The sequence below is a fragment of the Heterodontus francisci genome, chromosome 3 (assembly GCF_036365525.1).
Source record: "Heterodontus francisci isolate sHetFra1 chromosome 3, sHetFra1.hap1, whole genome shotgun sequence".
NCBI classification, from domain to species: domain Eukaryota; kingdom Metazoa; phylum Chordata; class Chondrichthyes; order Heterodontiformes; family Heterodontidae; genus Heterodontus; species Heterodontus francisci.
Window position 1 is genome coordinate 41468573 of NC_090373.1, and position 15768 is coordinate 41484340.

Below are 15768 nucleotides of genomic sequence, written 5' to 3' on the forward strand. Positions count from 1 at the left end.
ATCAATCCAATTTGGGGTGTTAATATATTTGACTTTGCAGATTTGGGAATGTGCACCAATTCATTTTCGTAGGTATCCCAAAAAAGCTAACAAATGTTTCATATTTAGCACATGATGTAAAAGCTTCTTTTGTCATAAACGCACTGCCATTCCTCGTCATGCCAGTTTAGTGACCAAGTACAGAATTCAGATTCTGTAGTTGACATTTGGATTTTGTAGTTGACATTTGGATTTTATAGTGGACAAGAATATTGCCCCAACAGCATAGATACATTGCATTTGGAGGTCTATAAAATATTCTGTTCCTCCAAAAGTCTTGCAGATTATTCAACTCGATCAGAATTATATTCCAGAAAAACTTTTTAATCTCTGAAACAATTTGAACTTTATCATTTTTCAAAATATTTTCCCCAACAATATCTTGCTTTGTTTTTCTGCCTCTATGCAATCTTATGATGAAATAAAGCTGACTATAAGTTTTGACCAAGGTGTAATACTGACATAAAAGCAAAATACTGTGGATGCTGGAAATCTGAAACAAAAACAAGAAATGCTGGAATCACTCAGCAGGTCTGGCAGCATCTGTGGAAAGAGAAGCAAAGTTAACGTTTCGGGTCAGTGACCCTTCTTCGGAACTGCAAGTTCCGAAGAAGGGTCACTGACCCGAAACGTTAACTCTGCTTCTCTTTCCACAGATGCTGCCAGACCTGCTGAGTGATTCCAGCATTTCTTGTAATACTGACAGATGGGCAGGAATGTGTGGTGGGAATCCCACATGTTCTCTAATGTGCTTAATCATCATAAAAGGCTAATTTATGGTTAGTGCGTGTTAACTGATTCACAGATCTGCATCAATGTTCAGGTTCTGCCTTCTTGTGGTGAACACATGTATTGAGAGGAAGCCCAAATTCCAACAAGCAGCATCAGACCATATAATGTTTTGTTTCCACACTGAAGAGCTAACAAAGGTTCAAATGCAGTTATGTAGTTTGGTAACATGCAGTAAATCCAAAGAATAGACTGGTAATGGATGCAGGCAGTGAAGCATCAACAATTGTTGAATGGGAGCTGGAATCTGTCTCATCAAATCAGACAACCAATGAAAAATACTTTATTTTGTTTAAACAGCCAAGTTTAAGACCAGCTGTAGCCCATTACCATAAAGCAATGCAGCACATACCTTTTCCTCATGTTTAGCTTGTATTCATCCATAGTCAATTTAGATTTTATCGTGTAGTACATTGCTACATTTAATTTTCTTTTCTTGTTCCTCCTGAGCTCCAAATGTACTGCCCTACATGTTCATTCTCCTGCCTGCATCCTCACTGCATTGAAATTGAATTCATGTTTTCTCAGTTCCTCAAAACTGTGCAACTCTTTAGAACATTCAAACCAGACAAGTCACAGCAAATATTGCGATCAATAGATGGTGGGTGACTAGCAACCACCCTAAACCTAAAATCTTCATGAAAGACAATGTATATACAAAAAGCACACATTCTTCTGGGTTCCTACCATATAATAAACCCATTCTGGAGCACCAATTCTCTTAATTGTGTGATTCATCATGGTTATTTTCTTGGAAACAGGACCCTTGCCTGAAAAAAGCAAGTATCTGAGCTTCTGTCACAATGGTGATATATCTATGCACAATTGAACTTCTTATGCAAACCCTTTGGCATAAACAAACTGCCTGTCTAATGTTAATTTAGTAGGCCAAAGAATGGTAGCAGTGTGAGGTATAGACAGAACCAAAATGCCTGCAGTAATTTGTGGTTAAAGAGCAAACACAAAGCTGGTATAATTTTCACTATGTCACAACGGGGTTCAGAGGGTCAAGGCTGGGGGACATTAAATTTGAAAAAATGGGAATGCCGACTGCAACCTACCGATGTCCAGTTTAACTGGGATGGGTTTGAGGGTCAAACTAGTAACCCGCTTTGTACAGGCCAATGACAGACACCCCTGCCCCGTCACTGCCTCCCAATAAATATAGGGGTTAAGGTCTTCCTCAGATGGATATAATTCGACTCTCAGTATACAAATCCAACAGCACAGCTTTACTGTTATAAATCGCAACTGCAGCTGTACAATGACCATGCTGTAACAGTACCGCCCAATGCTGTACTCAGCTGTACCTAACAAACAATCCCAGCTTTGATTTATAAGTCATTTCATCTTATTCATGGTAACAGGTTTAAATGAAATCAGATTGCAGAGAATCAGAATGAATACCAATCCCTCAAATAAGTGACTTCAATTTTTCCAGATCCTTAATAATATGTCTTTGATTTCTTAGCTGTCAGAGACCTTCATTCAACTGACAGAATATACTGTGATACAACTGCTGTCATGAAGAAAATCACCTTGTTGAATGCACATTGTTTATTGAGAACATCAGGATTGAGTTAGAGAACTGAATCAGTAATGAAGTCCATAACTATTTGCAGAATGCAAATAATTCAGAAAACATCATTGGAAAATGTTTATCACATCATTCTTTAAAGTGCAGAGCTGTAAGAAATGATATCAGTAGATTTCAGCCAGTCCTGGCTAGGTAGTCCCACATTTACTATATGGAGCAGGACGGAATGGGAGTCTGGGAAGGACTTTAATTCTTGGGGTCTCATCACTGATATTAGTGGATCACTTTGCTGAGTGGGAAGACTGAAATGATTTGTCCCTGTGGGGGAGGGGAAAAACATTATATTTTTAAAATCTCCAAGAAAACAATACCTAAGAAATGCATGATGTATATTTAAGAAATGTTGTTAAAAAATACTCCTCCTGCAATCTTGTTCCTTTATGAAGGGAGGAAAATTACTGCATAACACGATTGTAAATGTATCTGTTCACATTTAAAACTATCTTCCCTAAGCCTTCTCTGTTGCAAGGAGAACAACCCCAGCCTATCCAATCTTTCCTCATAGCTGTATCTTTCCAGTCCTGGCAACATCCTCGTAGTCTCCCCTGTACTCTCTCTAGTGCAATTACATCCTTTCTGTAATGACCAGAACTGCACACAGTACTCAAGTTGTGGCCTAACAAATGAGTTATACAGTTCTAGCATAACCTCCCTGCTCTTGTATTCTATACCTCGGCTAATAATGGAAAAGATTCCATTTGCTTTCTTAACCACCTTATTGACCTGTCCTGCTACCTTCAGGGGTCTGTGGACATTCACTCCAAGCTCCCATACTTCCTCTACACTTCTCAGTATTTTCCCATTAATCATATATTCCTTTGCCTTGTTTGACCTCCCCAAATGCATCACCTCACACTTCCCCAAGTTGAATTCATTTGCCACTTTTCTGCTCATCTGACCAGACCATCAATATCTTCCTGCAGCCTACAGCTGTCCTCCTCGCTATCTACCACACAGCCAATCTTTGTGTCGTCTGCAAACTTCTGGATCATGCCCCATACATTTACGTCCAAATTGTTAATATACACCACAAATAGCAGGGGACCCAGTACTGAGCCCTGTGGAATGCCAGTGGAAACAGCCCTCCAATCGCTAAAACACCCGTCAACAATTACCCTTTGTTTCCTGCCACTGAGCCAATTTTGTATCCACCTTGCTGCATTTCCTTGCATCCCATGGGATTTTATTTCTTTAACTAGCCTGTCATGTGGGACCTTGTCAAAAGCCTTGCTAAAATCCACTTGGACCACATCAACTGCACTACCCTCATCTATCTTCCTTGTTACTTCTTCAAAAAATTCGATCAAGTTGGTCAAACAAAATCTTCCCTTAACAAATCCATGCTGCCTTTCTAAGTGACAGTTTATCCTGTCTCTCAGAATAGATTGCAATAATTTGCCCACAACTGAGGTTAGACTGACTGGCCTGTAATTATTCGGTCAATCCTTCGCTCCCTTTTTAAACAGAACGTTAGTAGTTCTCCAAACCTCCGGCACCACACCTGTATCCAGGGAGGACTGGAAAATGATGGTCAGACCTTCTGCTATTTCCTCTCTTGCTTCTTTTAACAGCCTGGGGTACATTTCATCTGGCCCTGGTGATTTATCAACTTTCAAGGATGCTAATCCCATTAATACTTCCTCTCTCCCTATGTTTATCACATCCAATACTTCACACTCCTCCTCAACTACAATATCTGCATCGTCCCCCTCTTTTGTGAAGACAGGCGCAAGGCATTCACTAAGAACCACACCAACATCTTCCGCCCCTACACATAGGTTACCTTTTTGGTCTTTTATGGGCCCTATTCTCTCCTTAGTTCTCCTCTTACTCTCAAAGTATTGATAACACATCTGTAGGTTCACCTTGATTTTGCTTGCCAATATTAATATCTTTGGGTTTACCTTGATTTTGCTTGCCAATCTCCGAGTAATGCAGATATGACATTAGTTCTAAATCAATAAGTAGTTTATTTACAGTACTTTAAGATATCTCAGCACTTACACGATTTCAGTACAATGTCTTTCAGAACACTTTTGTATTTACTAGAACTTTACAGCCCTGTCATTTTAGTTTCAGTTTCAACAATTCTAGGTTTAAGCAATCAAGCATATGAATACAGATCAGTGGACAAACGAATAAAATCAAACACAAATCAACCAAACTATTGCATACTACATTTTTTCCTTTTGACTGAAGCATTATTTTTTAATTAAAGTATTCTAAACAACAAACTTATATACATCAAGTTATTTCTTAGTGCTCAGTTATCTGTTTTCGCTAAGCACAGAAATATTCTTTGAGATGGGAAGGTCTCTTAGGTCTGTGATTAGATGTACGAATTTAAGGTTGTGGATCTGTTTGATCAGCTTTATGAGGTGGATGATCAACATTACTCATAGGAAAAGGAAATGTATCCTCATAACCACTATCCTCAAAATATCCTGGTCTGCTCCCTATCAAACGTCTCGCATTCTACTTGCTGGGGCGGCGCAGCGGTTAGCACCGCAGCCTCACAGCTCCAGCGACCCGGGTTCAATTCTGGGTACTGCCTGTGTGGAGTTTGCAAGTTCTCCCTGTGTCTGCGTGGGTTTCCTCCGGGTGCTCCGGTTTCCTCCCACATGCCAAAAGACTTGTAGGTTGATAGGTGGGTGGTTGATGGTCAGCACAGACTCGGTGGGCCGAAGGGCCTGTTTCAGTGCTGTATCTCTAAACTAAACTAAACTAAACAAGCATTAGTACCGAGCAAACACTTGATCTACTTTGGACCTGATACTGATGAAGCAAGTTGTGGTCACGATTTGGCCATTTGATTCAAACCCAATCTCCAACTTTAATTTGTGGTTCCCTTGCACCTATACATTTGTCAAAGTATGCTTTTCTATCACTAACACTGCGATAATATTACGACTAAGCATATTAATTACCTGGTTGCATAACCTGCAAGATATTCAACCTTGAAATTATACTGATGAAGACGATCTGTCCATCAGTAAATGCCTAGAGGTCAATGATATGATCCTGACATAGCTAATAATGTAGTCAAAACTTGGTAACTGGTGCGGAGAATAAACATTCTACCATAAAGATACACGTGCCAATGTTCACATGCATAGATGAGGGCTAATGCTTCCCGTTCTCCAGTAGAGTATTTGCATTCAGTTTCTGACAACGAGCATGACGCATAAGCTATTGGTCATTCGCTTCCTTCAATGGACTGAGAGTACAGCTCCAATTGCAGTTCCCAACACATCCGTTGTGACATACGTTTCCACATTTGGGTTGAAAGGAGATGCTATCTGCACCATTAATGTTTCAAACGCTGTTTGCTGTGTGATTGTCCATTCCCATTGAGCATCTTTATGCAGTAGCTTCTGAAGAGGCGCCATGATCTCTGCATACTTAGGAACGAATTTATGATAAAAGTTGGCAGTAACAAGGAACAATGCCAACTCTTTTATGTTTGACAAAGTTGGAAGGGCTTTGATGTTGTCGTGTGTAGGCTTTACTCCAGCTTCTGTAACTCCGTAACCTGGAAAGTCAATAGCAGATGCCGCAAATGTGCATTGGCCTTTGTTGAGCGTCAAATTGTGTTTTGCGGGTTGAGCGAGCACTGCTAATAATCATTGATCGTGCTCAGCTTTGTCCCTTATGTGGACAATGGCAACATCAAGTTGGTTGAGCATCCCACAACATCTGACAAGACTAAATAAACAATCTTCTGGAATGCATAACGGGCTGAACTTAGTCCATACGGTATTCTTTGGTACTGAAACACACCTTCATGGGTAACAAAAGCTGCAAGATATTGGCTCTGCTCTTCTACAGGTATCTGAAGATAACTGTCGCATATCGACTTTTGTGAGGACTGTGGAGTCATGCAATGATGCTGACAGTTCTTGGATTCTAGCAGGTGGATTCTTGTCTGGTATGATAGCTTTGTTGACTGTCTTAAGGTCAATACACAGTTTAAGTTCACCATTTTTTTGTCTGCAATGACTAGATTTGATATCCATAGCGATGAGTCAATTCATTCAATAATACCATCTGATTCTATTCGTTTCAGCTCCTGTGACACTTTGGCATGGATTGCAAACAGCAACCGTCTCAAGTTTTGTGAAACTGGTTCAATTGATGTGTATCATGAGGAGCATGACAGAACCCTTTGATCTCTCCAAATGAAGCAAATAAGGAAAAATACTGGCATGTATAATCTGCATCATGTATCCCCGTAATGTGTACTTCGGTGGGGTCTGCAAGTTTGAATACGAGCCTATCGAAAAGGTTTACCCCCATAAAGCTTTGGCCTTTAGCCACGTAGAAAGTGAACCTGTAGAGGGTGACATTTTTATAGTATACAGGAACTGTGATTGTCACTGAAACTGGAATGATAATATCGTCATAAGCTTGAAGAGTGTCTGTCGCAGGAGTGAGAGAGAATTGCGAAAAATACTGTTGGTATAGATACTTTTGCACCAACATCAATAAGAAGTGACATTGAAATGCCTGCAATCTCGACTGAATGCTCCTTAAAATAACCTGGTGTTTTACTATTTGTGATGGAATATACATGTTGTACCTCACTCTCGGGAAGAGACTCCACCACTTGTCGAACTGGTGAAGTCTTTTTCTTCATCAACCTGCACTTCTTTGCAAAATAGTTCCACTTTAAGAATAAGTTGCACTTTTTCCATCGATCTAGACATGGTGTTGTAACTCCATGGGAATATCCACAATTTGGGCACAGTTGTGAAGGTATCTGACCATGATGGGGCATGCTTTGATGAGATTGCTGAAGTCTCCTTATCTGTAACCCTTGCACTGAAGCTAGTTGGGCAAGCTGTATCTGCAACCCTGAGTCTCAGGGTGCATGTGTGTGTCACCTCTTCCAATCTAATATGGAAGATTCGATTTGGACTGCTAAGGTCGTGGCTTTTTCCAAGGTTAAATCATCATCCTCCATGAGGAGACATTCCCTAATTGATGGAATTGAAGTCTTTTCAATTAATTGGTCACGAATTAGTTTGTTGGTTAGTGTGCCAAATTTACAAGTAGAAGCCAATTGCTGCAATGCTGCAGGTGTTGTTTAATGGTCTCACCATGTCCCTAGGATCTCTTGTGGAATGTGTATCACTCTGTCAGCACAATTTTTTTTTGGCCCAAAGCATTTTTCAAGAGCAATCACCATTGTATCAAACATAGACATATGGTCTGTGAGCTGCTTGAATATTTGATGGCCTTCTGTTTTGAGACAATGCACAAGTATCACTTTCTTGTGGATTGCTGCTACTTACAGACTGTCCATCCTTGTAGCAAGCAAATAGGTCTTGAACCCCGAAATCTATTGCTCCCAAGATAAGGAGGGATTTCCCAGAAATGAAAGAAATGGTTCTGGAGCTGATAAAATTAAATTTTGCTCAACCATCCTCATAGCTACTTTTTGTCATGTTTTCGTAGTTTGCTGGATATTTTATATATCTGATTTATCTCAGAACAATGCAGATATGGCACTAGTTCTAAATCAACATCGAGTTTATTTACAGTACTTTAAAATATCTCAGCATTTACAACATTTCAGTACAATGTCTCTCAGAACTTTCTTGTATTTACTGGAACTTTCCAGCCGTATCTTTTTAGTTTCAGTTTCAATAATCCTTGGCTTAAGCAATCAAGCACAGTGAATACTGATCAGCGGATTGACCAATCAAACCCAGATCAATCAACCCATTGAACACTGCAGTGTGTAGTCAGGATGTTCCAGCTGTCATGAGTGCGGGGCAGGCTTGATGGACCAACTGATCTTTCTTGCCCACCAGTATTGAAATTTCTTAATTCTCAATGCTAAGTCAGCAATTTATCCTCGCCTGTTGCGAATTCACTAATCCAACTTTGCCTGATGTTTTAACACATATCAGTAGCCATTTAAGGCAAGCAAATCAATGTAGTAAAAAAACAAAAAGTGCATCTGTGGAGAGAGAAGCAAAGCCAACGTTCCAGGTCTGTAGCTTTGCTTCTCTGTCCATAGATGCTGCCGGACCTGCTGAGTATTTCCAGCACTTTTTGTTTTGTTTCAAATGTCCAGAATCTGCAGTATTTTGCTTTTAATAAATAAAAGTAGTAGTTCATTCAGAATTTTTTTATGTAAAGTTCATCAGAGTCACAAAATAATATCTGCTTTCACTTACCCCTGTTTCCCCAACACATACCTGAATTTGCTCCTGCAGTTTAGAACATCTGAACTGCTTGACTGTCTTATTAAATGTGCATTCTCAATCTCAAGACAGCAACTTCAGATACAGAAGCAGTCCGTGTAGAAATGTAGCAAGACCTAGACAACATCCAAGCTTGGGCTGATAAGTGGCAAGTAACATTCGTGCCACACAAGTGCCACGCAATGACTATCTCAAACAAGAGAGAATCTAACCATCTCCCCTTGACATTCAATGGCATTCCAATCACTATCAACATGTTGGGGGATTACCATTGACCAGCAACTGAACTGAAGTAGCCATATAAATACCATGACTACAAGAGCAGGACATAAGCTGGGAATCCTGCAGCAAGTACTTATTTTCTGACTCCCCAAAGCCTGTCCACCATCCACAAGGCACGTCAGGAGGGTGATGGAATACTTTCCACTTGCCTGGATGGGTGCAGCTCCAACAACATTCAAAAAGCTCAACACTATTTGGGACAAAGCAGCCTGCTTGATTGGCAGCCCATCCACAAACATTCACTCCCTTCACCACCAATGCACAGTGGCAGCAGGGTGTACCATCTACAAGATGCACTGCAACAATGCACCAAGGCTCCTTAGACAGCACATTCCAAACCCGCGACCTCTACCAACTAGAAGGACAAGGACAGCAGATGCATGGGAACACCACCACCTGCAAGTTCCCCTCCAAGTCACACACCATCCTGACTTGAAACTATATCGCCGTTCCTTCACTGTCGCTGGGTCAAATTCCTGGAACTCCCTTCCTAACAGCACTGTAGGTGTACCTACCCCATATGGACTGCAGCGGTTCAAGAAAGCAGCTCTCCACCACCTTCTCAAGAGCTATTAGGGATGGGCAATAAATGCTGGCCTGGCCAGCGATGCCCACATCCCATGAATGAATAATAAAAAAAATACAAAAATACGAATTAGGAACAAGAGTAGGCCATTTGACTCCTCCAGCTTGCTCTGCATTTGATAAGGTCATGGCTGATCTGATTGTGGCCTCAACTCCACTTTCCTGTCTACCCACTACACCCTTTGACTTCCTTGTCAAACAACAATCTATCTAACTCAGCCTTTACAAATATTCAATGACCCTGCATCCACCGCTCTCTGGGGAAGAAAATTCCACAGCTTAATTTGAATCTAGTTAACGGAGCTGCATGCTTTGTTTGATGCACCCTTCTCATTTTATTTTAGTTGCAGTTTTGTTTTTAAACCAGGACGTAGCATTTCCTTCAATCCAGCTGCTCCTGTCTATCTTCCATGCACTCCATCACTTAGAGTGACAATCAGTTTATTGTGTCTGTTACTGTGTCAATTGTTGCCAAGGGAACTGATGGACAAAGACAAGCAGTGACAATTCACTCAGCCTCCACATTCACAGTGCCTACCTCACCGGCCAGTGCAATGACAGCCTGACTTTATGTTTAAAAAATAGATCATTGGGATTTTAAACTTCTCGCCCAGTCAAAATGGTGTACGGCAGGAGTTAAGATTAGGCTGAGTTGACTTACCAGCCTGAGGTCACTCCATTCCTGCTTGTCGCCATTTTATCTTTGTCAACTTCATAGTCCACCAAGGCTCCCACTGTTGGCAGACCAGGGCTACCTTACATTCAAAAGTCACAGCCTGATGATATAATCAGCTCTGTGATGTAATCTTAACTCTAAGTCAGGGAGAGAACCACACTGTCTGCAGTCTGACAACAGAACAATAGTGGGAGTTGCCATCTGGCCAGGAAAGGCCCAGTAAGTTTTAAATGAATTTACTGCTGTCCGAATTCCTTGTGAGGAACAAGAGTGCTCCCCAAAGGCCCGCAATGAAACTTTAGGCCTCCCCAAGTCCCAGCTAACCTTCCCGATAGCAGTGTCGCTCACAGTCCCCGCACCTCCCTGATCATCTTCAGAATCCTCCTCCCTCTGGCTGTCGGGAACTGTTCATACAGGTTCCCAACTATGGCCCCTGACTGCCAAATTTCTGCTCTCGTCTGCCAGCCTGGAAGTGGATCTGGTCAAGTGTTAGCCAGGACTTCCAAAGCTTTAATGTTAATGAGGCCTTGCTGTTAATATGGCCAGAGCCTCCAAGTCACAGGATTCTCAATGGAGTTGCTGGCTGCTTTGGACCTTGTGTGCACTGTTACCAGTCTCCCCCCCCCCCCCCCCCCCCCACCTCACCCCCTGCTTTTAAAATTGGGGCCTATATTTCGATTGATAGGTTGTTGAGGTGGAATTGCAGTGCTAGCAATTCGAAGAACACCTAATTAAGATCTGCTGTACATTTTTGCCCAGTTTATTTCCCACTTCCTGCTTACCCATGACGGGGTGTTTTCTTATGGATCCTGGCTGTTTTTTGGTATCTTAGCACAGTCTCACCTGAAAATGTTAGTCTCGACAATGCGCACAAGCAAGCAATTTGACAGTGCAGGTTATAATAGCAAAGGTAAATTTGCCCTCATGCAACATCCACATTTGTATTAAATTATCAGACTTTTCAGGTCTGAGTGACTCACTACCACAGTGCATTTATCCACTCAGTCACCAGAGAATCCCAATTGCCATTGTTGGTTCATCCAGCAATGTGCACAGCTAATGACTCTAGATTAACTTGTATTTTTTTACGACAATCTGTATTGTGAGTTCCAAAAGTACATTGTGCAAATGCTGAACTGAATCTTAAACAATCTACATTCTTATTTGATGGCTCTTAAACCCGATTGACTGCAACAGTATTCTGATCTATCTATGACACTCTCAGCAGGCCTGAACCAATAAAACAAAAGGAAACTGAGTCTCCGCTAAGTATCGTTCCCCAGATAAAATAAAGCCATTAACTAAAGGTCACTCTTATAATTCAACCACAATCCTCAAACTAGGCTCTGCTTATCAGTATTCCAGTTTTACAAAACATAACACACAATTCTCATTCAGAATTAATAAAAGAGCTAAGACATAATAGAATCACATAGATGTTTACAGCACAGATCGAGGCTATTCAACCCATTATGCCTGTGCTGGCTCTTTGCTGAAACAATCTAAAACTAATTGCACTTCCCCATATCATATTTTTTATTTATTTATTTAGAACACAGCACTGAAACAGGCCCTTTGGCCCACCAAGTCTGTGCCGACCAAGAACCACCCATTTATACTAACCCTATAGTAATCCCATATTCCCTATCACCTACCTACACTAGGGGCAATTTACAACAGCCAATTTACCTATCACCTGCAAGTCTTTGGCGGTGGGAGGAAACCGGAGCACCCGGCAAAAACCCACGGGGTCACAGGGAGAACTTGCAAACTCCGCACAGGCAGTACCCAGAATTGAACCCAGGTCCCTGGAGCTATGAGGCTGCGGTGCTAACCACTGCGCCACTGCGCTGCCCTGCTGGAATTATTTAACAAATTTTCCAAACGATACAAGAGTCTCTGCCTCAAGCACTCTTTATGCAAAGCAATTCATCCTAACCTCTCTCCTCTCTCTCTTTACGACAATCTTAAATCGATGATCCCTTGTAACTGATTCTATAACTGGAGGTGATAGTCTTTCCTTATTTGCTTTATCAAAAAGCCTCACAATTCAAAATAGCATCTATTAAATTTCCTTTTAGCCTGCTCTGTACCAGGTAAGAATTTTCCTAATCTCTTCCCTCATGACTGTAATTGGCAATTTTTGGCATAATCGTCGTGAATCTATGCTTTGCTCTCTCTATGGCTTCAATATTCTTATTAAAATAGAGCAACCTAAACTGCACATAGTACTCTAATTAAGATCTATTGTACTTTTTTGTCCAATTTACTTCTCACCTCCTGCTGACTCATGCTGGGGTGTTTTGCACCACTGTTTGATCATACTTTTAAATCTGAAATCTGGGCTTTCCCTCTGGTTCAGTATGATGTAGTACAGAACCAAACCAAAAAGACCACCAACAGTCTTTCTTCTCTGATCATCAAAGTTACAAAAGAGATACTATAAATGGTTTCACCACCCTTGGATTAGGGACGAGAAAACAAATCAGTGCTCCTGGTCATTATCCAGTGACCCTTGCTGGAAATATGGGTATGGAAGTGTACACATGTTCACCTGTTAATGTTTAGGTTCACATCTAAAGAATTAGAGAGCACCCATGGAACCATACCCTGAAAGCCTTATTTATTGCCTTCAGCAGAGAACAGGAGAAAATCTGGGGAAGACACATTGAAATGTGGGCCGGAATTTAATGTTGGGCTGGAGGCCTCGCCCACCAGCATATAAGTCAGGGACGAGCCCGTCTCCGCCTTGCCTGGAGAGCCACACTGGGATTTTTCACTCCCAGGCCCTTAATTGGTGTTGGGCAGGACGGCCACCTCTTTGAGGCAGGAAGTCCTGTCTAATGGAGCTGCTGGCCAATCAGTGGGCCGGCAGCTCTTAATCCCTGCAGCGCCACCAGGAGCATTGTGTAGGGTTGCGTGTTGGGGGCAGTTGGGGCTTTGGGAACTGCCCTCCGTGGGACACAGGGTGGCCGATCAGGAGGGTCCACCCCCCGGCGGTGTTCTTGGGGCCTTTGTCATCTGGCCGCTGTGAGTAAAATACCAGTGGTGGTGGGAAGAGGCCCTTAAGTGGCAGTTAATTGGCCACTTAAGGACCTTGATGGGCCTGGAGCCGACAGTCCATTTCTCTCCACCGCCCTGTGTAAAACTGCAGCGAAGGCGCCGTGAACAGCCCTCCCCCCGCCGCCTCACACTCAATCTTTCAGCCCGCCCCACCCCTCTGCTCATTGTGGGGGGGGGAGCAGGGGCTGCAAAATTCCAGCCGTGCTTTTTGCAATGATCTTTAATTGAAGAGAAAAAGTATTTACATAAATCCATTCTTTCAGCTTTCAGACACGGAAGGAAGATAAAAGAGGGTCCAGCACCTTGGGCCTGGCATATGGGCAACACTGGCAAGTTTTGACAGGAGCACATAGAGTTGGCAAGATAACATATCAGTGCATGGAGGGGAAGGCCTAAAGTGGGCGGCATACCCAAAATTTCAGAAGGAAGCAAAGCCTGAGTGATTTTAACTGCCAAGCTTCATCTTGCCAGAGGAATAATGTCAAAGTAGGCAGATGAGAGCGGAAATTGGGGTAGGAGCTGGCTGCCATCTGGGACTCAAGGAAATTATCTTTGGCATAAGGTAACTGCTTGGTTGGGGTGGGAGTGGGGGAAGGGGGTCCAAAAAGATGCCAATGTTGGGAGGGCTGGGACAAAGGAGGCCCAAGGATTCTTTCCAGGACCTGTTCTTCCTCGCTCCCAAGGATTCATCCCAAAAATTATTACTTACTGGCCCCTTCTGGCCACTCAACTGTACTCCATCAAATTCCTCTGCCATGTTTGACACTGTGCAGGTCTGACCCCACACCTGTGTTAAAATCAGGCCCTGATGACATCTAGATTGAAACTAGGCCACATGGCTGCTGTTTAGATTGCCTTCAGAGCCAGCAAAGATACAATGCCACCAGGAGTGGTGGTGCTGCCTTGGGTTAGTAAGTGGACACAGCTGATTTTAACCATTCCCGTGCACTATTCCCACCGAGTGAAGTGGTGGGGAGGGCTAGCAGGTTTAGCATTCATTTTATTTCTTTATTTGGCTGCAGTGAGGCTGAGGGTCATTCTGTTCAATTCAACTCAGAACACATTAAGGAAATCTATGCGCTCCTGTCCTAACTTAAACAAACATGTTAAACTTTCTGCTACTGTAAAATCTCTCCCTGCCCACCTTTGCAACAACCTTCTGTTCTGGTTAAGCTGCAAGATGAAGCAATCATGGATCTTTCTGAACAAAGAGATGCTTCTGTATGTGATGAGCAGCACCACAGTAAACAAACAAATAAAGCAATATTTGTCAATTTGTACTTGCCTTGGGATTTATTACTTTTAATAGCCAGTTGTGTTGCATTTCATGTTAACAATTTCTTCCTTCTATTGATGATTGTTGACCCATTTGATTGAAAATTTACAAGGATAGCTAAAAAGTAGTGAAAAGCCACAAGCCTGTGAAATAGCTTACCTTATCAGGGTCCATGGCAGTGATAACCCAGACGCAATGTGCATTGTTCTCATACTGGACTGGGTAATTGGGCGATGTGATGATACCACTTGGACCGCGTAGATTGGAGCCACATGTTCTTGCTAAATTGAAAGTAAAAATTAGAAAAATGCATTACAAGAACCTGAAGACAACTATGACATTTCTCACAATAAAAAGTCCAAAGCACAAATCTGCATACAATATGACACAACATTGGAAAGGTCTTTCAGAAAGACAACAGAGGACGGCTGATGTGGAAAATAGAAATGTCACATGGGTGCACTAATGAGTGTTCCTCTGGAGCTGGAGTTAAGACACATCATTGAGACAGAGGGGGAAGCTTTCCCCTGCATCTAACCTATACTACACCTGGAATTACTCAATATTGACTTGGATGTCAGGTGTTATCATGATCCAGTCACTTCTATTGGAAAACGCACATGAGAGAGCATCAGATAAGTGGGAGGCATCAAGCTTAGCTACAACGTTGATCACAGTCAAATAGCCTCCAGCCTCAAGTCCTGCATGAAGAATAGTCACTTGGGGAGGCGGTGGCGTAGTGGTATTGTCACTAGACTAGTAACCCAGAGACCCAGGGTATTGCTCTGGGAACATGGGTTCAAATCCCACCACAGCAGAAGGTGGAATTTGAATTCAATTAATAAATCTGGAATAAAGCTAGTCCAATGATGGCCATGAAACCATTGTCAATTGTTGTAAAAACCCATCTGGTTCACTAATGTCCTTTAGGGAAGGAAATCTGCTGTCCTTACCTTGTCTGGCCTACATGTGACTCCAGACCCACAGCGATGTGGTTGACTCTTACATGCCCTCTGAAATGGCCTATCAAGCCACTCAGTTGTATCTAACCGCTACAAATTCAATAAAAACAGTACTGTGAGTGTACCTACTCCACATGGACTGCAGTGGTTCAAGAAGGCAGCTCACCACCACCTTCTCAAGGGCAATTAGGGATGGGCAATAAATGCTGGCCTGGCCAGCGATGCCCACATCCCATGAATGAATAAAAAAAAAACAAGGAACTGTAGAGCTGCCTGTGGAACCATAC

The 15768-nt window shown here is 42.3% G+C and overlaps 1 protein-coding gene across 3 annotated transcripts in view; it reads right to left on the minus strand.

Annotated features, from left to right (window-relative positions):
• The window catches only part of LOC137355859 (CUB and sushi domain-containing protein 1-like), a 1186508-nt gene that overhangs the window by 1017034 nt on the left and 153706 nt on the right, over positions 1–15768 (minus strand). For all 3 annotated transcript variants that reach the window (XM_068021465.1, XM_068021474.1, XM_068021456.1), the window contains exon 5: positions 14679–14800. In XM_068021465.1, coding sequence (XP_067877566.1) covers positions 14679–14800 — 122 coding nt within the window. The remainder of the gene's footprint in view (positions 1–14678; positions 14801–15768) is intronic.